This window comes from Chiloscyllium plagiosum, unplaced genomic scaffold (assembly GCF_037043375.1).
Source record: "Chiloscyllium plagiosum isolate Xiang-an unplaced genomic scaffold, Cpla_swu_hap1 HiC_scaffold_18, whole genome shotgun sequence".
NCBI classification, from domain to species: domain Eukaryota; kingdom Metazoa; phylum Chordata; class Chondrichthyes; order Orectolobiformes; family Hemiscylliidae; genus Chiloscyllium; species Chiloscyllium plagiosum.
Window position 1 is genome coordinate 23561249 of NW_028270156.1, and position 24524 is coordinate 23585772.

At 40.9% G+C, this 24524-nt stretch overlaps 1 protein-coding gene across 1 annotated transcript in view; it reads left to right on the plus strand.

Moving 5' to 3' along the window:
• The first annotated feature begins 2752 nt into the window (after positions 1-2752).
• Positions 2753-24524, plus strand: part of LOC122557680 (transmembrane protein 263-like) — a 166184-nt gene continuing 144412 nt past the window's right edge. The window contains exons 1-2 of the mRNA XM_043705515.2: positions 2753-2873; positions 17768-17876. Coding sequence (XP_043561450.1) covers positions 2868-2873; positions 17768-17876 — 115 coding nt within the window. The 5' untranslated portion in view covers positions 2753-2867. The remainder of the gene's footprint in view (positions 2874-17767; positions 17877-24524) is intronic.

Consider the following 24524-nt stretch of genomic DNA (forward strand, 5'->3'; position numbering starts at 1 on the left):
CAACTGATGGAAAACATATCAACAACATACCAGTTGATGAAGCAGCAAAATTAAATTCTGAAGAAGAATCATCATGATTTGAAACATTAACTCTGTTTCTCTCTTCACCAATGGTCCCAAGCCTCCAGCATTCTCTATGTTGCTTTCAGATTTCCAACATCTGCAGTATTTTACTTTTCATACTAAACCAACAATGGGCTTCCACTCTGGTTTGTTAGTATCTCCTCACGTATTTTAAGATTGTTTAGTATTTGTTTGGGTCTGTTAAGGTCTGTGAGGTTCTGTTCGGACCAAGTGGGGTCTTTTTGAAATCAGATTCTGGATTAGTGGTGCTGGAAGAGCACAGCAGTTCAGGCAGCATACGAGAAGCAGTAAAATCGACGTTTCGGGCAAAAGCCCTTCATCAGGAATGACTTTTTGAAATCATCAGGCCAATCCAAATAGACCAAGTGGGGTCTATTTGGATTGGTCTGAGACAGCTCAGGTTTATGGGCATTTGTTAGGGGGCTCTGTGAATTCCACTATGGATCTTTTGGGGTATATTAGTGTTTGTTTGAGGATGTTAAGTCTACCAAGCCCTGTTAGGGTCTTACAGGTTCTGCTTGAGTTTGTTAGGATTTGTAAGGACCTTTCAGCATTTATAAGGGGTTCTTAGGTTCTGGCAGTGTTGCACAGGTCTGTCAAACTTGGGAATAACAAGGTTCTTGAAGTTACAATTGACTTGGGAAAGTGTGCTAATTATTGAGCACCACTTCTCCCAGACTCCCCTTAAAGTTAATGATTTAATCAAAGCATGCAAAAGTTCACAATTTACTTGTGTAAAGGAATCAAGTTTATGCAAAAGCCTGGCCAGGTTCCTGTGCTGATCAAGAGCTACTTGAAATAACACCACAGAGGCTGGTATCCTGTCACTAAGTCACCCTTTTACACATACATAGTTCTTGACAATAGTCCAGCTCCTTCAGAACTATTTCTCAAAGTGAGCAGAACCCTTGACACTCTTGATTATATTGTTAGCCAGAGTCCTCTGATTTGACTAGGTTAACAGCCCCAATCAGGGAACTCATATTCTATGAAGTCCACCTGACTGACCTCATGACAATTACTAGCCCATTATTTATTAGAAATAAGTAAACTCTAAACTCAAAAACAGTTGTGAACTAGCAATATATGTGTCTACCAGTTAAACTCTATCCTCCTTCTAAAACCTCTGTATAAATATGCAGATAGAAATAAATAAAAAATAGCATTTCTTTTATGGATAAAGGAATAAAAGATGGGGATATGGTCCACAGAGATTGTTGAGAAGTTCCCTTTGGGTTGCTCGGACTTTCTGTTCTTCAATCCCTTTTCTTCAGGTTCGTGGGAAGCATATGACGATTGGCACACAAACCACAAAATCTCTTAATTATTGGTTAAAAGCAACAACCTTCAGCAACTGATGGGGAAAATATCTGTACTTTTACAGGATTCAGGTATTGTTACTACACAGAGAGAAAGGAAGGGAGAGATAGAGGCACTCAACCTATGCTTCAATCCCTGTATCATTAACACCCACAAGCTGTTCTGCTATTCAGAAACCAGTCAGGGATGCTGATGACCTTTGGCATCCATAACTGGTCCTAATTGCATAAACTAATCAGCTATTTGTTACTAGATAAATCTCACTCAGTACACAACTTCCGGTGCTGTGCTGTTTGCAAATATTCCCCCTCCCTGACTGCTTGAATAAAGCTACAATGTTAACACCCTACACAATGAATTTCAGGAACTTGTTTTTAAGAGTGCAGCAATTCCTTCCGTAGTCTCTGGCTTCAAAATTGTCCTTTTTCAGTTCTAGTTCAAAATCAAGACCAGAGAAATTAAATTGATATGGACGTTACACAAGGTTTGGAAGGTAAAGACGATGACATCGATCAAGCAAAGGGAATTGTACTGGCAATGAACTTCAGCCCAGTTATAAATATATTATGATGTGGAGGTGCCGGTGTTAGACTGGGGTTGGCTAAGTTAAAGATCACACAACACCAGGTTATAATCCAATAGATGTATTTGGAAGTACTAGCTTTCAGTGCATTGTTCCTCCGTCAGGTAGGTGATACGGCAGAGGTAAAAACAATGACTGCAGATGCTGGAAACCAGATTCTGGATCAGTGGTGCTGGAAGAGCACAGCAGTTCAGGCAGCATCCGAGGAGCTTCGAAATCGACGTTTCGGGCAAAAGCCCTTCATCAGGTGATACGGCAGGTTCACAGGGCACAGAATTTATTGTAAAATATAAAAATGTCATGCAACTTATGCTAAGTTTTGAACAAACCTAGATTGCCGTTAAGTCTTTAATCATTTATGATTGATCAAGAGATCTGCATATTAATTGATTTGGAAACGGTTTGCGTGTTGATTGTTTGGCCAGGTTGTGCAGAGAGGTCTGTATCAATTTGGTGCAATGATGTTGAGGTGCTTGTGTTGGACTGGAATAGACGTGATTAAAAGTCACACAACACCACATTACCCCTGGTGATTTCCTGAAGCCTTCACATGACAAAGGGGCAGCGCTTCGCAAGCTTGTGATTTCAAATGAACTTGTCGGATTATAACGTGGGACCGAATCCGTGTGAAGGAGACTGCACGATGATTGGTTGAGTAGTGCGAAGTATGCTAATTAGGCAGGGAGGATGCCATATGCTGATTGGTTGGGTACAACGCAGCATGACGATTGGTTAAGAGTGGGTGCTGGGGTGGAGTTTTTCCCTGTTGTCGTCACTTCCTGTCGGTGCTGGCTTTGATGTTGGGGCTTGTTGCTGCGGGCGAGTGACGGAGCCGGCTTCAGGTAGCGGCGGTTGCCGCCTGCTCCTCGTCGCGATCACCATGAAGGTGAGAGGAAGCGGGGAGCTGCGTGTGTTCGCACTCTCACAGGCTCGCAGCGAGCTGGGGAGGGGGGGCTTCTGCGACCCCGGTCTCCTTCTCTCCCATCCTCGGACCCTTCCAAGGGACCCCGCGGTCCCCTGACTGCCACCTCCCCTCCGCCGCGGTGGAGGCTGAGGCTGAGTCTGTGGGTAGGCCCGGATCCTTCCGTCCATGAGCCCCCGACCATAGGCAGGACAATCCCAATCGTATCCGGGCTTCGGAAAGAACGGAATTGCTGGAAGTTTCTCTGCACTTGCTGCGCACTCGACAAGCACATGCTATCTTTTATGTCTTGACTGTAACGTTAAATGGTCATGTCACAAAAAAAAATTAGCGTGCCTGTGATTTGGGCTTAGGACGAAGAGAATCTTTGCCTTTGTGAACTAAATCCAGTGTCGTAAGAGTTCAACGGATTTCATTGCAGTCAGATAGAAGTTTGTAAACTTGGCCAGAATGCATGTGAACCTCCTCCTTAGGTATCATTGGGTTTTCTCAAAAGCAGAGTTAGATTTAAGTAATCAAATATAACAGACAGCTGATATCTTTAATGTTCATTGCTTTCTATTTAAAAAGTCTTGTTGGTTCTGAAATTTCATCTCTTTAAAAAGTTGAAATGATATAATTTCATTCATTGCTGTATAACTCAATATTACCTGTGTTTAAAATTCAGTAGAGCATAATTTTGATATCTTTATGGCTTTAAGGAGGTTTAATATAATTGATGAAATACACTGAGCCATCGGGAAATTCATTTGTGCATTGATGGACTGGTGGCTAGAACAAGGATGCTTCTATGTGCGGAACACCATATAGTTACTAGTTTTCTCCTGTGGACACTGTGACCCGATATGCAAAAAACAATGACAGCTGTTCACAAGGCTGACTATGTTCTTTTCGGAAAAAAGATCTCAGCTGTATGTATGATTACAGCAACAGAAGTAAAGGACAAAATGCACATTGAAGATAATATGGGGTTGCTGTGGTTTCCATGTTCAGAAATCAATTCTGATATCTGTGGGGAGTTTTGTGCTTGATTGTCTATCCTAGTTCTCAACAAGCATGGTTATGTCATCATCTGATGATTACTGACCTACTTTGGTTTTGTTTCATGAATGTTTCAAGTTCAAAATTCTCATCCTTCACTTCCATTCTCATAAGTAAAACTTGGATATACAATCTCATTTGTGGATATCCCAGCAACATTTTTCTATTGCCACAACACTAGGGATGTCTACAGATCTTCTTGCATTAGCTGGAAGATAAGATTTTTCAGTTCTTATTCCCTTGTAAAATCCAAACTGGGATTGAGCCCTGTCTGCCTTCCACTTGATGAAAGAGTAATCATTTTCTCTGCTTAAGCTACAGTCCTACCTGATGTTTACTTGAGCTATTTCTTGATTTAAATTGCAATGAGACCAATTTGGTTAACCTAACACTCTAGCTGTGGCTAAGTTGTCAGCTACTTTTCGCGGACAGAGTAACCAAAAGAATAGAAAGTTGCAATGATAAGCAAAGTTAATGAATGGTAAGTCTGTATTTGATAAACATGGGCAGGCTTGTCTTTTGACTATGCCAACCAATCAAAATGGAGATGGTCCACACGGAAGTGCACCACCATGGAGCATGGGCAAGTCATCTTTCAGCAGGAGATCTCTCCCTGAAAGGATGGTAACACCCTGCAATGATGGCTTAACTTCTGAGAGTCATCTCCTCAGTCAGAGACAATGAAATTGATACAGGAAGTGGAAATCTATGGCATGAAGCAAAAAGATGCACTATGCTCTTTACACACTGGGGACAATGAATGCCAAACGACTCGCCTGTCTTTTTCTTTAGTTGAAACTGCAGAGCTGCTCCAGGATTTTGTAGTGCAGCGTGAAAACATGGCTGCATTAACAACATGGTAGATATCATACTTGTTCAGAGATGGTACACTAAGCAGAGAGATTTTCCTGAATGTTTTTTACTGTACAAGGTCGGGTAATTGTAATAAATTGGAAAAAGAGACTTCATAATTTTTACTGCTTTACCGTTTTAATTTGGGATTTCTTTTGGCCGTGTATTTGTTGACAAATCAGTTTGCATCAGTGCCCCCTCCACTATCTTGAAGCTCCAATTTGTAAGAATCCTCTGTACTTCAACTGTTCCATGTCACAACTTATTGGGGATACTGTGCTGAAAATCCCCATTCCTTGAGTTGACAAAATGTGTAAATTTGATTAACCTCTATCTGTCCAGTTCAGGCTAAAAGAAAATGCACCCCAGGTTTTTCATAAGAATTACTATTTATTGTAATTAAACTGTTTGCAGTCAGTGGGGAAAAGAGGACCCAGGTGAATTGCTAAACCTTATTTGAACTAAATTCCTAAACTTATCTGGAATAGCAGAAGGGCAGGATTTCTAATTTAGTTAATTTAAACATTACCCCTTTTAAAACTACCATAAGCAAATGCACACAAACAGAGCAGAGGTTATAAAATAGTCAGGAACATAATTCTTTATCTCCACTTACAAAATTTCAAAAGCCAGGTGGATTGTTACTGCAGTCATTTACCCCTCTTCAAGGATGTCTCTGTGCTATGTCATAAGAATGCTCATTTGTTTAGTTTGGTGGTTCTTTGACTGAACTGAGAGGTCAGTCATTTCCTGTGGGCTTTCGTGTTCTTCCTTTCAGTTACTCAAATTTTCCCTTGCTCTTTTAAAGAGTTGCAGTTGACAAATTGGAGAACAATAGAACATGGATGTTGATGTTGCAAACTTCTGGGACGTGTGTTTTCTGTTTTCCTTTTCCCTGACTGGCTCTCTCATTAGAATAGTTTCGATTAAAAAATGTTGATACTATGCTGAGATCTTATGCCCCTCACAGCTCATGTATTGAGAAGCCTATGAAAACAGTTTTAGGGAAATTTTCCCAGAAACGTAGGTATTGCTGAATTGTGTCTGGATGGCTCCCTCACTGGTCCAATGAGACATGTATATGCAAATCACAGTATGCTTCAGTAATATCTTGAAGCTGCACACCTCATCTTAGACAGTTTGATTGCTGAAAGCAGATTTTTTTCTGAATATTACTCCTCAGACCAGGCAAAGATGGAGCATATACCAGTGAGTACGAACACATTTGCTCTCCTCTCCTATATTTTTGTCTGCTCCCTTACAGGTTATACAGCAAAGTAATGTATTTTGACTAGTTTCACTGCAAAAAAAGTAAACAGGTACATAACCTGAAGGCCTGTTTGAAGGTATCCCAGAGCATGCTATGTGTCATGAAGATACGTGCCACTGTCATTGTGTCATTTCATTTGATCAGGTATTTCTTAAGAGTTTTAGATTTTGTATGATGTAATTTAGTTTCTTCGTTTGGAAGGAAGAGGGATTTTAAAATCGTTCAGGTTTTACTGATTGTTCTAAAATTCTCAAATCAAAAATCCCTATACTGTCTTTAGTGCAAGAATTCGAGGTGTTATGTCTCCACTAAAAGGCCTACGGATTGGTCATCAATCCTTGAAGCTTCTCTACATGCGCTTGTATGATGACCCAACTCCTGACATTTGGTCCAGCCTTTTCATAAACATGACCCATTCTTTCAATTGAAATGAACCGAGACTTGTTTGTGTTGTATTCACAATGGATGCATAAGAGTTTAAAATTGTTTTTTCTCCAATTGCTGGGATTCTTTTTTTTCCCTGATGGAATTCCAATTCCAATCTCGGTTTTTTAAAATATTAATCTGTTTCATGGTCTTCAGTTTCCACTGCCAGATATTTGGCTGCATGTTTTACAATGACTGTTTTTCTGGCTTCAGATGAAATTCCACCCCCAGTTCTTCCAAGGGTAACAGCTTCAATTTTTAGCAAGTTATTCCTGTTTTATCAAGTGTACAAAGTAAAAAAGAGCTTAAGAAATAGGGCAAGGAGTAGGAAGTTTGTCCCCTCATGTCCCCTCCACCATCCAATAGTATCAAGATTGATCTGGCATTCCTCACATCCACTTTCCTGACCCTTCCCTGTGTCCCTGCTTTCTCCTATTGAAAAAGAATCTGTACATCTCGGCTTAAACATAAAAATGTTTTCTGCACTTGAATTTAAACTGCCAACAAGAGAAGATTTATTTCCTTGCACTCCGGTTCTATCATTTGCCAGTGGTGACAATCGCTTGGTCAAACCTACAAAATTTATCTTCAGGAGGGAGAGTGAATCTACTCCTTTCTCTTCACTCTTTTGGTTTTAAATGTTTTTTTGGCTTGCAACTGTATCTCACTTCAGTTTAAAATGTAGTAACCAGTCAAAGTTAGGGACCCAGTTACCAAGTTTTCTCGAGTGAAAGAAAGAAAGATATTATCTTATAATAGGAAAAAAACTAAAAGGTAATCTCAAATTAAGGTATGAAGTTTGAAAAGGATTTTGTCTCCTCTAGTTGGGAGAGGAAAAGTATTAACTTGAACCTGAATCTGTGGTTGTTCAGCTGATGCCTTTGATTCTCAATAGAATCAATATCTATGGAATCCTTGTTGTCTGTGACTGGATGTTCTTGTCAATTTACTCCGACTGGAACTGGCTTCCAAGATGTTGAAAATATTGGAGAGAGTGTAAATCATATACTCATTGCTGTTACCAAGCCATGTTCTTTCTCTCTCCTGCCCCAAAACTTCCTGAAATTCTGTAGACTTGCATGATCCTGTGTCTGCATCGTTATTTAAATTGAATATTCTGAAAATGACATTGATCCCATGTGAAAATTGTAAATCAAAAAAAGAAGAGCCAATGCTTTCTTCACATGTGAAAGAGTTTAAAAGTTTTTTTTTATCTTGTGTTTGATTCCAAGGGTTTGGCCCAAGTTGGTTGAGAGCACAACAGCAAGTTGAAGTTAATGTTTGGTTTTTTTTTCAAAGCAATTTATAATTTATGAAGGTCTTGTATTAAACTCAAATGATAGTTAACTATTTGTTGTCCGTCTTTTATCTCTATTGTGGCAATGGATTGAACCTGAGGCTATTTAAGCATTGGATGTGGAATGGATATGAAACTTTCCACTAAGGCCAGGCTTATGAGGCCTGTGGCAAGCTGAGCTGACATCTTTCCAGGTGTATTCCAAGCAGTGACCTGTCATCACTAAAGGGGAAGGTGATGACCTACTGGTATTATTTTTGATGGTTGGGTTGGGTTGGGTGGGGGAACCACCTGGCTCACTCAAATCCTTCAGGGAAGGAAATCTGTCGTCCTCCCCTCGTCTAGCTTTTTTGTGACTCTAGAACCACAACAGTGCGGTTGACTGACTCTTAACTGCCTGTGAAAATCTGCTTTGGGGAGACGGGACGCCAACTTGGGAAACGGATCAGGAAACATCTCTGGGATACATGCACCCAACAACCCGACTACCCTACAGCTGGCCACTTCAATTCCCCCACCCCCCTCACTCCGCCAAGGAAATGCAAGTCCTGGGCCGCCTCCACTGCCAAATCCAAGTCACCAGGCGCCTGGAGGAGGAACACCTCATTTTTCTGTCTTGGGACCCTCCAATCAAACTGGTGAAATCGACATTGATCGAGTTTCTTCATCTCCCCTCCTCCTCTCCCCCCCCCCACCATACCCCAGATCCAACCCTCCAACTTGGTACTGCCCTCTTGAAATATCCTACCTTCCCACCTACCGACTCCAGCCTTTGCTACAATCTATCACCATCATCCCCGATCTTCATCCACCTATCACTTTCCAAGCTCCTTCCACCACCACCGCCCACCCCCACCCCCCCAAACACATTAATCTCTGGGCACCCCTCACTTTCCTGATGAAGGGCTTATGCCTGAAACATTGACTCTCCTGCTCCTCTGCTGCTTGAACTCCTGTGCTTTTCCAGCACCACATTTATTGACACAAAGCCAAGCAAGCCACTCAGTTATATCAATTCTGAAGCAACTCAACTGGGCATGAGAAATTGTAGACCGTCAACAGCAGCAGAATTGTACTCGAGCACAATTTGCATTTTCATAGGCCGGCATAACACCCACTCAACCATTACTATCAAACCAGGAGATCAGCCCTACATAAGTGGATGCAGGAGGGCATGCAGGGAGCAGTACTATGCATGCCGAAAAATGGGGTGTCCATCTGCTGAAGCTACCAAGCGGCAAATGACAGAGCTAAATGATTCTGTAGCCCAACATCCAGTTGCAACTCAGTGGAAGAGGAGGCTCAGCAAATATCCCCAACCTCAACGATGGAGGAGACAGATTGATGAGTGCAAAAGGTAAGGCTGAAGCACTTGCAGCAATTTTCAGCTCGAAGTTTTGAGTGGATGATCCATCTTGGGCTCCTACAGTGGTTTCCTAGCATCAGACATTGCAGTCTTCAGCCAATTCTATTCACTCCACTTGTTACCAAGAAATACTGGAGATGCAAAGGCTATGGCTCCTGACAATTCTGGCAATAATACTGAACACTTGGGCACCAAAACATGCTGCTCCCTAGCCAAGCTGTTCCAATGTTATGTTAACACCTGGTACATACCTGACAATATGGGAAATGGCCCAGGAATATTGTGTACAGAAACAGCAGGACAAATTCAACCTAGTCAGTTAGTACCCTATCAGTCCACTCCCAATCGTCAGTAAAGTGATGGAAGGTGTCATCAACAGTGCTATCAAGCAGCACCTGCTTAGCAATAAATATGCTCAGTGACACCCAGTTTGGCTTCTGCCAGGGCCATGCTGCTCTTGACCTCATCACCGCCTTCTCTGGACAAACTAACTGAATACCAGAGGTGAGGTGAGAGTGACAGCCATTGATGGCAAGGCAGCATGGGACTGTGTGTGGCATCAAGAAGTGCTAGCAAAACTGGAATCAGTGGGAATTGGGGCAACCTTTTTTCTCTGCTTGGAGTCCCATCTAAAATTATATGAAGATGGTTGTGGTTATAGGAGGACAGTCATGTCAGCACCAGGATGTCTCTATGGGAATTCTTCAGGGTCATGGTCCTCGGTACATTTTCATCTGCTTCATCAATGACCTTCCCTCTTATCGTAAAGTCAGAAGTGAGAATGTTTGTTCAATAATTAGCTCCTCGTTCTGCAACAAATCTGGACAGTTTCCAGGCTTGGGCTGACAAGTGCCAAGTACCATTCACACAATGCCAGGCTGACTATTTCCAATAAGAAATGATCTAACCACCATCCCATGACATTGCATATTACCATCACTGGAACCCCACTATCATCAGAGACTAGGAGTACTACAGAGTATCTATCTCACATGATTGCCCATAACTTGTCCATCATGTACAAGGCAAAGGTTAGGAATATGCCTGATGGCTATGGCTCCAACAGCAAGCTTGGCACTATGCAGAACAATACTTAAAGGATTGGTGGCACCACCACAACTGTGTCCTAATCTGCAAGATGCACTGCAGAAATTCCAAGATCCTCAGACAGCACTTTCCAAACCTTTCACCATCTCCATCTAGAAGGGCAAGTGTGGCTGACAGACAAAAATACTCTTAGAAGTTCATTACTAAGTCGCACTCACCATCTTGACTTGGCAAGTTTCTTGTTGGGTTGAAATCCTGGAATTCCCTTTCTAAATGCATTGAGAGTCAACCTGCAACATGTGGACTGCAGGATTCAAGCAGACAGCTCATACCATAAGCAACTAGGGATGAACAAGATATGCTGGCCAGCCAGGGATGCTGATGTCCTACTAATGCATGGAAGAGATGTTGCTGGATAACTGAGCAACAACACAACTACAGTGATTCGAGCATCAGTGACTGGCTTGTGGTTTTTAACAGCTGCAACTTTAATATAAAGGTATTGGTTGCTCACTAGAATGAGGCAAAAGCTGCTGTTTCCATCTGGCAGCAAGTGCTTCAGGGGATACGGGTTTCATATCAATGGTGCTATTGTGATCTATTGCTGCATAATCAAGGATTTGTGTCTTCAGAAAATAGACCTGAGTCAGCACAATCTTGTCAAGGGGAGGTCATGCCTGACAAATTTGTCAGAATTCTTTTGAGGAGATAATGAGCAATTTAGACAGAGGAGAGCCAGTGGATACGGTGTGTTTGGGTTGAAGGAAGGTGTTTGATAAGGTGCTACATAGGAAGCTGCTAAAATAAGGGAAGAGCCCATGGTGTTAGAGGTAAAGTTTTGGCATGGGTAGAGGATTGGCTGACAGAAGGCCAATTAGGGATAAAAGGGCTTATTTCAGATTGGGAGTTTGTGACTCGAGTTCGTGGGTTTGGGATCACAACTATCTTTATACATTAACAATCTGGACAAAGGAACTCTGGGCCATTGCTCCAAAGTTTACACATGACACAAAAATAGGTGGATGGCCAAGTAGTGTTGAGGAAATGGGGAGGCTGCAGAAGGCCTTGGACAAGCTGAGTGGGCAAAAGAGTGGCAGATGGAATACAAAATGGGAATCTGTGAGATTCTGCACTTCGGTAGCAAGAATATAAGATTAGGCTATTTTCTAAATGGGGCAAGGATTTGGAAACCTGAAGCATGAAGGGACTTCGCAGTCCTTGTTTAGGATTCTGTTAAGGTTAACATATGGGTTCTCAGCTGTTGGGAATGCAAAGGCAATGTTGGCATTCATTTTCAGAGCAAGAATACAAGAGCTAAGATTATACTGCTGAGGCTGTACAAGGCTCTGGTCAGACTGCATTTGGACTGTTGAGAGCAGTTTTGGACCCTGTAGCTAAACAAGGATATGTTGGTCTTGGAGGGGATCCAGAGGAGGCTTCCAATAATGATTCTGGAGATGAGGGACATGCCATATGAGGAGGGGTAGAGTTTAGCAGGATGAGGGAAGATTTGTTTGAAAGTTAAAGAATACTGAGAGACTTGGATGGAATAGATAAGGAGAAGATGTTTCCACTAGTGGGAGAAACTAGGACCTGAGGGTACAGCTTCAGAGTAATGGGATGAATCTTTAAAACTGAGATGAGGAATTTCTTCAGCCAGAGGGTGGTAAATCTGTGGAACTCTTTGCCACAGAAGGCTGTGCAGGCCAAGATATTGAGTGGATTTACGGCAGATCCTTTATCAATAAGGAGATTGGGTGTTACGGTAAGAAGGCAGGAGAATGGGGATGAGAAACATCTCCGGCACAATTGAAGGTGGAGGTGACTCTATGGGTCAAATAGCCTAATTCTGCTTCTATGTCTTCGATTCTTATGCTTAGCTGTTGCAGACAATATTTGCTTGGGTCACTTGATCACTGTACAAGTTTGTTCTTGATGTTAGTAACTTGCTGTAAAGTTAATTATTCTGTAAATGTTAACTATAACATGTTCATACAGCTGAAAATAGCACATTTATGTTAAAAATTAACAAAGAAATTCAGTCTGATTTCTGAAAGGTTCTGATGCTGAATCTTTAAAATTGACTATCCTGATCTGACTGACTTCACTGAGACTGGATGTTGTGAAATCTTGGCACTTTCTGCAGTGATTTGCCTGGGTGAACTTAGAATTCCCTACATCTTGTTTTCTATTTATAACTAATGGAAAGGATACAGTTTTAAAGACAAAATTCATGTGCTGTAACTGTCAAGAATAGATCTGGCACCATGATCGTTGTGGTATGCTGTCTTAAAATGTATGTAAAAAGTTCTAATGCCTGTTTTCAAATCTGGAAATGAACAGGTGTTGGGCTTTGACATTCAAGTTTACCTTTTCAAAGATGCACGTTATATTTTGGGTTTTCCTTTCAGAAAATAGACCTGAGTCAGCACAACGTTGTCAAGGGGAGGTCATGCCTGACAAATTTGTCAATTCTTTTGAGGAGGTAATGGGCAATTTCGACAGCATCCCTTCCCACTCCTTGTCAGTCTTCCTTATCCCCTCTTCTGGGACTTGTTCGAGGCCATGGTCTGATGAGATTCTGATTGAGTTCACTATTCCTTTTGATCAGAGAGTTGTTTTGGGGTCACAGCTGATGGTGTCAGCTTGCTGATGAGGATCTGAAACCTGAATACAGGTTGAGATAACTAGTTGTTGTCAGGAACAACCACTTAACAGATGCTCTTAATAACTTAGGCAGCAATAAAATGGCTTCTCTATGTAAATAACATGACAAGCTTCTCGGCTGCAAATTGACAATTCTGCTAAAGCTGCATAAAATGACTTTTAAATTACTAACTGCTAATTCTGCTATAGCTGCATAATTGATTAACCATAGTCTGCTTCAATAGAGATTAGCAGACAATGCTCTCTTTACACCATAGAAATAACTAAATGAGATAAGACATTACTGGCCATCCTAACTGAACTTCAGATGCAGGTGCAATGGCTTGGTTAGTGAGATAAGGGTGGCCTGAGTGTTGGAAAGCGAAGTTGGTTCCCAGGAAATATCATTGGACCAAGTAACTGTCAAATAAAGCAGGATCATGTATTGAATGGTAACTGTTTGAATGTACTAGGCAATCATAGCCTGTACCCTTCTTTAAGAAAAGTATAAAAATGTCTGTTTTAAGCTAATTGGGCAGCTCCTCTGAGCAACGCAGAAGTGTATAATTTCAGTTTCTGGACGCTCTGTATGAAAAATGAAGAGTGAAGTCTTAAAAGCCAGACTGATTGAGAGTGTTTATTGACTGATCGTGGAACCGAGAGACCTCGCTAAGGGTCCAGATCTTTGCTGATAACATACAGTTGAGGGCGGTGGACGAATTTGTTCCTGGTGTGTACGTCTTGTTTGGAACCTTGATTTCCTTTTTAAAACGTGTGGTCCCAACATTCTATGTTCTGCTTCTTTTGGGAAAGCAATGTAAAAATGTTGTTGTGATTTGAGCCTGGAAGTTCTTGTTGAATAATAGTTCAAACTTGGACTCAGATGAGTGAAACATAATGTGACAATCTAACCATCTACTCATGACATTTTAATGGCATTATCATTACTAAGTTTCTAACTGTACCAGCTGTTTACATATCATGGCTTCATCGACAGACTAGAAGTGACGATTCTCCATTTGTTTGACTAGTATCTATACATCACATGCGAGGAACCAATCAGGATGCAATGGAATGCTCTTTACTTACCATTGAGGTGGACCTGTCTGTACATCTAGCACAAAGCATACTTGATTTGGTAATGCATTCACCACCTTGTTTGAGAATTCAACATGATGTGTGGGTATAGAGGAACAAGTAGATCCGTATCTGGATTTCAAAAAGACCTTCAATAAGTTGCCACATGAAAGGTAACTGCATCATTTCATAGCTTCTGGTGTTATAGGCATTGTGAGAGTAGAAGAGGACTAACAAGAAACCATATAGCAGGATAATTGGATAATCTTCAAGTCGCAAATCCAAATGGGGGGGATTGCAGGAATCCATACTGTATGTTTAACTATTTATTGACTTTGTTCATTGTTTTGTTTTTCAGGGTAGTTCATTGTTCAAAAGCCATTAGCAGTGATTGTGTTTGTTTTCTTTTGGTCGTTGGTACCTATCTGGATCACAGCACTGAATTTTTTTTTGCTTGTTCAAAATTACTCTAGTCCTGAAGAAATTACCTTCTTTCCACAGATGAGAATATAAGAGACTGTTCTGACAACCATGGCATTCCCTTTTATTCTACACATTAGCATGGCATCCTGCACCACACTTCCCTGGTCAGTTTGCATATCCTCCCTGCAGTCCCTGCTCTTGGCTACATATAGTCTGGAATTTGGACAGTTACCAGGCCTGTTAGAAGATAGCAAGAGCGACTGTGAGATTCCACACCTACTTCACTTGCAGGCAGACCTTTTTATCCCAATCATTGATTAAAATTAAACTGCTTAATGGGTGTAATTCCCTCCAAGAACTAAGTGTTTAGGTGACATGCCCCAGTCAGTTTGTAAGTTTGCTGGCTGAGCTGGTAGACTTGTTCTGACATTTTGTCACCATGCTAGGTAACATCACTGAGTCTCCGATGAAGCGCTGGTGTTATGTCCCACTTGCTATTAATGTGTATTGGCCTGTTGTGGTGAGTGATGACCCTTTCGGTTATTTTTCTGAGAGGTTGGTAAATGGTACCAAATTGACATGTTTATTAATGGAGATCAGGTTTGAATGCCAGGTATCTATGAATTCCCGCGTGTGTCTTTGTTTAGCCTATCCCAGGATCGATGCATTGTCCCAGTCAAACTGGTGTCCCTCTTTGTGTATATGATACTAATGATGTTGGTCATGTTTTTGGTGGCTAGTTTCCTGCCAGTGTGTCTAACACAAGGTTTGTTGCAGTCCTTGCAGGGTATTTTGTATCTGATGTTCGTTCTGCTGGTTGTTGGTATGGGGTCCTTGAAATTAATGAGGAGCCGTTTCTGTGTAGTGGTAGTTCTGTGTGCTACCATGATGCCAAGGGGCCAGAGTAGTCTAGTTATCCTCTTTGAGATGTCTTTAATGTATGGCAGGGTGACTAGAGTCTCTGGGCACGTTGTGTAGGAATGGCAGACTGCACTCATCTGGTATTTGTTATTTGTTATATAGGTGTTTTTCCTTGGTCTCTCATTCCTGGGTGCTGCAGTGTGTTGTGGCTCATTTTAAATAATGCCCTGCTGCAGCTCCATTTTTGGGTGTTGAGATGATTGATCTTATAGTTAAATATCTGGTCACTATGTGGCTTTCCTGCAGACGCTGGTCTGCAGTTCTCCATTGGCTTTTCATTCTACTGTGATGTCGAGGAAAGGGAGTCTTGTTCTCTTCCTCTGTGAACTTTATACTGGTAAGGATGTTGTTTGTGTAAGTGGGTTTCTTAATTGTTGCGTTGAGTGATGACAAAGGTGTCATCCACAAAACGGACCTCAAGCTTGGGCTGGATTGTGGGAAGGGCTGTTTGTTCTGACTTCAGCATAACTGCTTCTGCTAGGTGTCCTGATATTGGTTATCTCATTGACAACCCATTGATTTGTACATCTTGTTGTTGAAGGTGAATTGGGTTGTAAGGCACAGGTCAACTAGTTTGATGGACAGCTTGATCCACAACCTGAGCTACAACTCTTTTCCAAAGCTGCAAACATTCTCCAATCCTGATGCATTGCAGTACCTGAAGCTTGACCTTGAGCTTACCATCTGAGAGCCAACATTGCTGAAGCTGCAGAAACTTGCTGCAGATGTGGTTATCATGGATCATGTTAATGACTACTAGCTGTGTCTCAATTCAGCTTGTGATGTTACTTGAGCCTGAAGCAGCTGGATGGATTCAGTTTTTGATTGTTTGGAGTATTATTAAGAATGGTGTGATTATTTCTGAATTGTGAAGTTGCATGTTTGAATTTCACTCTACAAATAGAACACTATGAAGAGTGAGTTTTAAGTGTAACACTGAGGAACATTATGCTGGCAGTGCTCTTTTTGGATGGATTAGCAGACAACCTGATGAAATGGGTAGTAACTTAGCAGCTGAAATGTAACCGTAATGCATTTTGGTAGGAGGAACGTGAGGCAATATATATTTTAATTTGTGGGAATGTGGGGACAAATCTGGGATTAACATTTTTTGAGATGGCAAGTAGAAAAGGTCACAAAGTGAGGTTGAGTTTTAGAAACACAAGTATAAGTATAAAAGCAAACCAGTTATAATCAAATGCTCAAAGTTAGTTTGTTCGTTAAACTTGTCTGCTCGAAGGAAACTATTTGTTAAGGATGTTCAAAATTATGAAGCGATCTCATTGAGGATATGTCTGCTGAATCGGTGTTAAACCTTTGCTGCTTTTTCATTACTTCTGTTTTTATTTTGTTGTTGATCTAGAGCTGTAAACTGGGAGTTGAGCTGAGAATGATTTGTGGACTTTGAAACAGTTTGAGGTAAAAGAGAACTAACCAAGCAAGCTTTGTTTTGAGGGCAATCTTGGAGATTAATTGTAGGCTGATGCCTGGATAAGAATTCCAGCAGAGACCCCAATAAGAGCTTTGTGTTTAAACAGACAGCAGAGGTTGGCTGTTAACACTTAGGACCTGGGAATAGGGTCTCTTCCAGACTTTAGAGCCAGTGTTCAAGTAGATGTTGAATGGTAGTTGAGGTTATGAGAAAGGACGGTTAGTCTCAGGATGGAACCAGATTTGAAGTTTGTCTTTATAATTGTTTTCAGAGGAGACTTGGCTGAAAAGACAGCATGAAGATTTGAAAAGCTCCCTGCATTATCTTTCTCACCACCTTTGGAAGTCCAATTGGTGGAAAGCTAAGTTAGAAGTCTTTATCCTTTTACCTGAGTGAACTGAGTTACCTTAACTAACTGTCTCTTGGAGGAATAGGGTGGCTGAAAACAAATTTTTTGGGTTAAAAGCATAAACATTTTTAATAGCTTTGTGTTTATTTACTTTTTCTCTTTTAACTTTTAACACAAATTAAGTATTGTGTTTAAAACAAAACCAGTGTATGGAAATGAATTAATTGGGATCTGGAATTAGTTGTTCATAAGTCTGGTAAGGAAGCATTGAAATGACTATTGGGTGGCTTGGGTTTACACTTAGTCTGTTACAAATGCTGAGGTGGAAAGTAAAATGTGGTTCAGCTATCAGTCTGTGTTGTGATAAGTGCTAATTCTGTGATGCAAGCTGTTATGATCTTAACATGTGGGTGTGGTTCCTCAGGACATGTGGGGTGGGGGATGGGGTGGGGAGGAACATGCTAATCTTTATTAGGTGGAAATACTTACAACAAATCATGTTGTGATTTTGCCCTGGTGTATCACAGTTTCCTAAAGTTTGATAGCCAAATCTGTTATATGTTCATTCAAGAATTCTTTCAAGAGGACATTCAAACTTGGAAGACTTTACCTTTGGGGAAGGCAAGGGTTTTGTAAATTATTTTGTTTTAGTTGACAAATTTTCCTCTTCTGAAAGTTCCAGACTTCTAGTTTGGCTTTTATTTCAAACAGGGGCCTGAGAGACAAGCTCAGATAACTGAAAGTGTGACAGATTTGACAGCTGTGAAGGATACTACATATGAAGATGTGCCTCCTTACCTTAAAGAGGAGCCTCCAGAAGGTACTGTTTTTAAACCACTAACTGAAAAAAGATGAGAAATATATTACTTTGGAGTAAAAATTAATGATCAATATTGCTTAACCCCGTTGATTTGTACAGAAGGACTGAGGACAAAAGCATTTTGGAGTACTATCTTGTTACTTAGAATAGCAAGTTCTCAATAAGCAGTTGAGTTTTGGTGCATTACATTCTGGCTGTAATATTACGAAACAACAATGTGGTTCTACCTTGCAACAAGAAAAACTCCATGGCTGTATTGTGCCAACGTATTTTACTAATTTCATAATTAATGTGTGTTGAGTAGCAAAAAAAGTTAAGGACTATGGAGAAACATCTTTGGGAAGTTGTGAGTGCTCTATTTCTTTGTCATGTTTTCGTGACCTCGGTGTGCAACAACATGGCACAAAAAGAATTTGAGTCACAAAACAGCCATTATTTCACTCTTGAGATATGATATTTACTTTTGAGTTTTGATTCCCTGACTGTAGGGCATTTGCATTAAAGCTTGGTGTGTAACAGCATGATTATGTAACAGCATGATTATGTAAAAATGGATTTTTATTTATCAGTGAGACCAACTTCCATGATTTAAAAATTTGGGTAATCAACTCAACCAAATAACGTTAAAAAGCTTGTTAAAATGTTTAAAGAGACATTTTGTTAATCCTGAAGGAAATTGTAGAAAACCTGGAACTAAGTTGATGAAGCTGTTAGGTTTGAAGGTATCTTGTTTTCCTGTGGATTTTTAATTTGTCTTATTGAATATTGGAAAATGTAGTTTGATCAATTTCTCCTCCTTCATTGGTGAACTTTGGAAAACTGAGGTGTGATGTGGGGAATCATGCTCTGACTTGGAATATACATTTCCACACAAAAAGTTGGAAAAAGGACTGAGTACTGAAATTCTACAAATCATGAAATTTCCATCTCCGGTTATCAAGGCTCAGCTGTACAATTGGTGAACTATTTGAATCCTTCCTATATTTGAGCAGGGAACTTGTAAAAATATTGTGACTTTTCCTTCCTATTGCTAAAGTTAAGTTTATTTATTTGTTCATGGATATGGTCGTCTCTAGCTACACCCGGAAGTTATTGGCCATGTCCAAATGCACGAGAGAAGGTTGGTGGTGAACTGCTGAAGTCCTCGGGGCTGTAGGGGCACTGCAATACCTTTTTTGGAAGAGAGTTCCAAGATTTGGATTTTGCTGTTAGTTCAGTTGCAGTGTGGTTTCAGTTGCAGGTAATGGTGTTCCCATCCATTTGCATGGGATAGTTTTATTTATTTATTTATTTTTCTTTTTTTCTTTTTTTCTCTCTGGGACACTCCTGTTCTTTTTTTTTCTAACCCCCACACTACCACCTAAGTGCGGTAGTGCTTATTTTTTTCCCCAACACCCATGGTGTGTGTGTGTAGGTGTGAGACACAGTGAAAGACACAAAGTGCACGAATCTTTATTCAATTTCCACCACCAGGAAGATAGGAAAACACCCGGGTGGCCAGTGACAAGCAGTGTCCTTCACATCAAAGGGCAGTGGGGGATAGTTTTATAGTGATCTGTCACCATTAACTTTGGAGATCATGAGTGATCTAGGCAGCCATGTTGATTAAGTAGTGATTAGTATTTGATTTCTGAAATTGTTGGTGACTCAGCTCACCACCTTCTCAAAGGCAGCTAGGGATTGGCAATAAATTGGCATAATGCACAGCAAAGATATGAGACACTTTTTTTTAAAAAAAAGGCAGTGGTGTAAGTGTAGTTTTAGTCTCTTCCCAAATTTTAAACCTTGTCACTTTAGCTTATTTCCATCAGTCTTACTGGCGCTTTGTTTTTATAATGAAGTCTCACTATGACTTGGGAAGTTTCTAATACTTCTGGAAGTTTACTTGTCCATTCGTCGTTGTTAATAGACAAATGGTCTTTGTTAAGCATCCAACCAGACTGATTTTATTGAATTTGGAAATCTGTTTAATTGTATCATCTGTTTTGTTGCACAACTTAGCACTTTTATTTTAGCTCCTGTTTTAATTACTGGTTCTAAATTTTCTGTTGTCGTTAATTAAAACTTGTTTTTGGCTTCTCCAGTACTTTGTCTTTGTATCAGGATGGTAATTATAATTAAAATACAAATGAGTTTCCATTTATTGAATGGATTTAGGACTTGCCTTGTGCTTTTAGCTGTGCGTATGCTGGACTAATAGTGCAGAAAAACAAGCCATCATCTGGGGAAAAGAAATACCATCCTGGTTGATCAGGATCCAGAGTGAGTCACGGACAACATTAATAAAATCTGATAGTAAACAAGGGTGTGCTGCATGAAAACATACTATTATTCAGATAGAGATTTGGCTGCTAATTCTTTTATGTTCAACTTTTAACTCTGCACAGTGGAGATGGGAGATGATCTGTTCCGTGGAAAGTTGAGGAAGTCACTCAGTGATTGCCATGTCAAGATAATGGCCACTCCTTGGTGCTTAAGACAGTTGAGCACAAGTTTCATTTATTGATATGCAAACTTGAAAAATTTGCATCTCAGCAACAACTGAAACAAGTTGTTTGGTTTTAGAATGCACCCTGAGTTAAAGCCCATTTTATTGAATAGTAAAATATTATGAAATTTCTCTTTTCCAACAAAAAAAACTTTTATCATCCTTCATGATTAAAGTGCATTGTACTACCATTTGCTTTCAGACATGCCAACACAATGAAACAAAATGGAGAACATAAAAGTAAAGACTAAATTTAGTTAAGGTCCAGAAGGGGAGCTCATTCAAAATTCAATTTCTGAGGCAGTGTGGAAAAGAAAACCAACATGTGCAATGTTGTATATTTGGATCATGGAATGAAGTTGAAAAAAAAAAGACTCATCATTTAGACAACTACCAGGAGTTTGGCCTGTGAGCCTGCAGCAACATTCAGTGTTATCATGGCTGATTCACCCTTATCTATACTACTGGTCATATCCTCAAAAAAATTCCAGAAGATTTGTCAAGCATGATTTCCTTTGAGTGAATCCATGCTGACTAGGATTGAATCTGTCACCACTTTACAAATGCTCAGTTTTTACGTCCTTAATAATTGACTCCAGCATTTTCCCCACCACCGATATCAGGCTAACCAGCCTATATTTTCAGTTTTCTCTTGTCTGCCTTTTTTAAAGGGTGGAGTTACAGTGACCATCTCCAATCGATTAGAACTCTTCCAGAACCTATGGCATGCTGGAAAATGATCACCAAAGCATCCACTATTTCTAGGGCCACTTCCTTAAGTACTTAAGGATGCAAAGCATTAGGCCCTGGGGACTCAGTGGGTTTTAAGGGATGGACAGGTCTGGAAGCTTAATGTGCTGAAAATGTGTTGCTGGAAAAGCGCAGCAGGTCAGGCAGCATCCAAGGAGCAGGAGAATTGACGTTTCGGGCATGAGCCCTTCTTCAGGAAGAGGGGCTCATGCCCGAAACGTCGATTCTCCTGCTCCTTGGATGTTGCCTGACCTGCGCATTTCCAGCAACACATTTTCAGCTCTGATCTCCTTCTCCAGCATCTGCAGTCTTCACTTTCTCCTGGAAGCTTAATGTTCCAGGATACATTTGCTATAGGAAAGATAAAAAGGGAGGCAAGAGAGGAGGAGGAGTGGTGCTTTTGATAAGAGATAGCATTACAGCTGTATTTAGGGAGAATATTCCTGGAAATACATCCAAGGAAGTTACTTGGATGGAACTGAGAAATAAGAAAGGGATGATCACCGTATTGGGATTTATTATAGATCACTTAATAGCCAGCAGCAAATTGAGAAAAAAATTTGTAAGGAGATCTGTTATTTGTAAGAATAATAAAGTGGTTATGGTAGGGGATTTTAACTTTCCAAACATGGATTGGGACTGCCATAGTGTTAGGGTTTAGATGGAGAGGAATTTGTGTGTACAAGAAACCTTTGAGTCAGTCTGTGGATGTACCTACTAGAGAAGGTGCAAAACTTGACCTACTCTTGGGAAATAAGGCAGGGCAGGTGACTGAGGTGTCAGTGGGGGGGCACTTTGGGACCAGCGACCATAATTCTATTAGATTTAAAATAGCGATGGAAAAGAATAGACCAGATCTAAAAGTTGAAGTTTTAAATTGGCGGAAGGCTCATTTTGATGGTATTCGGCAAGAACTTTCAAAAGCTGATAGGGGGCAGATGTTCGCAGGTAAAGGCATGGTTGGAAAATGGGAAGCCTTCAGAAATGAGATAACGAGAATCCAGAGATTGTATATTTCTGTTCGGGTGAAAGGCAAGGCTGGCAGGTGCAGGGAATGCTGGATGACTAAAGGAATTGAGGGTTTGGTTAAGAAAAAGAAGGAATCATATGTCAGGATAGACCGAGTGAATCCTTAGAGTATAAAGGTGAGGATCGAAAATCTGGATTTAGGATGTTGTCAAAACTAACCATTTAATGCATGCTTTTACTAACTACAAAGTGGCTTCTCCATAATATGGCTTCGAGGCTGCAAATTAACACTGTTTAAAATGGCTTTTCACCCTGCTCAAAGTTGCATTCCTGAGCTAACTGAATGAAATATTGGCAGACAATGTCCCTTCACAGTATGGAATTAACCAAGCTAAGTAGGACCTTACTAATCATCCTAGCTGGCCTTGTAGAAACAGGTGCAGAGAGATAAAATGTGCAAAACAAAGTTGATTCCCAGGAAATACCATTGGGTTAACCTGCTGTCTATAATGTCATTTTATTATTTTATTGGATATGCTCTATAATTAAGGCTGTACTATTTCTTAAGAACCATATAAAACTGCCTTCGTTTTAAGTTATTTTGTGTAGCTTTTCCAGAGCACACAGGTGCTTAACCCTTCTGTTGCTGGATAACCTATGCCTGGCATTTTAATAAATTGTGAAATCTTGCTGAACCAGACAGAGCTGCTAGTGTTTGACTGATCACTGAATCGAGACACCCCTCCCAGGGTCTGGATTTACAAAGGTAGTAGGAGTATACTTAAGAGGGAAATCAGGAGGGCAAAATGGTGACATGATAATCACAGTGAGGTGCCGGAAGACTGGAGGTTGGCTAAAGTGATAACACTATTTAAGAAAGGTGGCAAGGACAAGCTAGGGAACTACAGACTGGGTGAGCCAGACATCAGTGGTGGGCAAGTTGTTGGAGGGAATCCTGAGGGTCAGGATGTACATGTATTTGGAAAGGCAAGGACTGATTAGGGATAGTCAACACGGCTTTGTGCGTGGGAAGTCATGTCTCACAAACTTGATTGAGAGTTTTTTGAAAAAAAGTAACCAAGAAGATTGAGGAGTGCAGAGTGGTGGACATGATCTATGTAGACTTCAGTAAGGGTTTGGCAAGGTTCCGTTCCCCATGGGAGACTGGTTAGCAAGTTTAGATCTCCCTGAATACAGGGAGAACTAGCCATTTGGATACAGAACTGGCTCAAAAGTAGAAGACAGAGGGTGGTGGTGGAGGGTTGTTTTTCAGACTGGAGGCCTGTGATCAGTGGAGTGCCACAAGGATCGGTGCTGGGTCCTCTACTTTTTGTCATTTACATAAATGATTTGGATGTGAGCATAGGAGGTATAGTTGGTACGTTTGCTGATGACTCCAAAATTGGAGGTGTAGTGGACAGCGAAGAAGATTCCCTCAGATTACAATGGGATCTTGAGCAGATGGGCTAATGGACTGAGGAGTGGTAGATGGAGATTAATTTAGATAAATGTGAGGTGCTGCATTTAGGGAAAGCAAATCATAGCAGGACTTATACCCTTAATGGTAACGTCCAACGGAGTGCTGCTGAACAAAGAGACCTTGGAATGCAGGTTCATAGCTCCTTGAAAGTGGAGTCATAGGTAGATAGGATAGTGAAGAAGGCATTTGGTATTCTTTCCTTTATTGGAGAGTGTATTGAATATAGGAGTTGGGAGGTCATGTTGCAGCTGTACAGAAAGTTGGTTTGACCACTTTTGGAATATTGCATGCACATCTCGTCCCCTTCATATCACAAGGATGTTGTGCACGTTGGAAGGGTTGAAAGAACAAAGAAAATTTACAGCCCAGGAACAGGCCCTTTGATCCTTCAAGCCTGAACCGATCAAAATCTGTCTGAACCTGTCACCCTATTCAGAAAAGATTTACAAGGATGTTGCCAGGGTTGGAGGATTTGAGCTATAGGGAGAGGCTGAATAGGCTGGGGCTGCTTTCCACAGAGCATTGGAGCCTGAGGGTAACCTCAGATTTATAAAATCATGAGGGGCATGGATAGGGTAAAGAGACAAAGTCTTTTCCCTGGGGTGGGGAGTCCAGAATGAGAGTGCATAGGTTTAGGGTGAGAGGGGAAAGATATAAAAGGGACCTAAAGGGCAACTTTTCCAGGCACAGGGTGATGTGAGTATGGAATGAGATGCCAGAGGAAGTGGTGCCTGACATAATTGCAACATTTAAAAGGCATTTGGATGGGTATATGAATAGGAAGGCTTCAGAGGGATATGGGCCAAGTGCTGTCAAATGGGACTGGATTAGATTGGGATATCTGGTCGCCATGGACGAGTTGGACCGAAGGGTCTGGTTCTGTACTGTACATCTCTATGACGAATACTATTTCCTGATGCATAAGGATTTTGTTCCTTTTCTCCTTCATGCTTGACCCTTT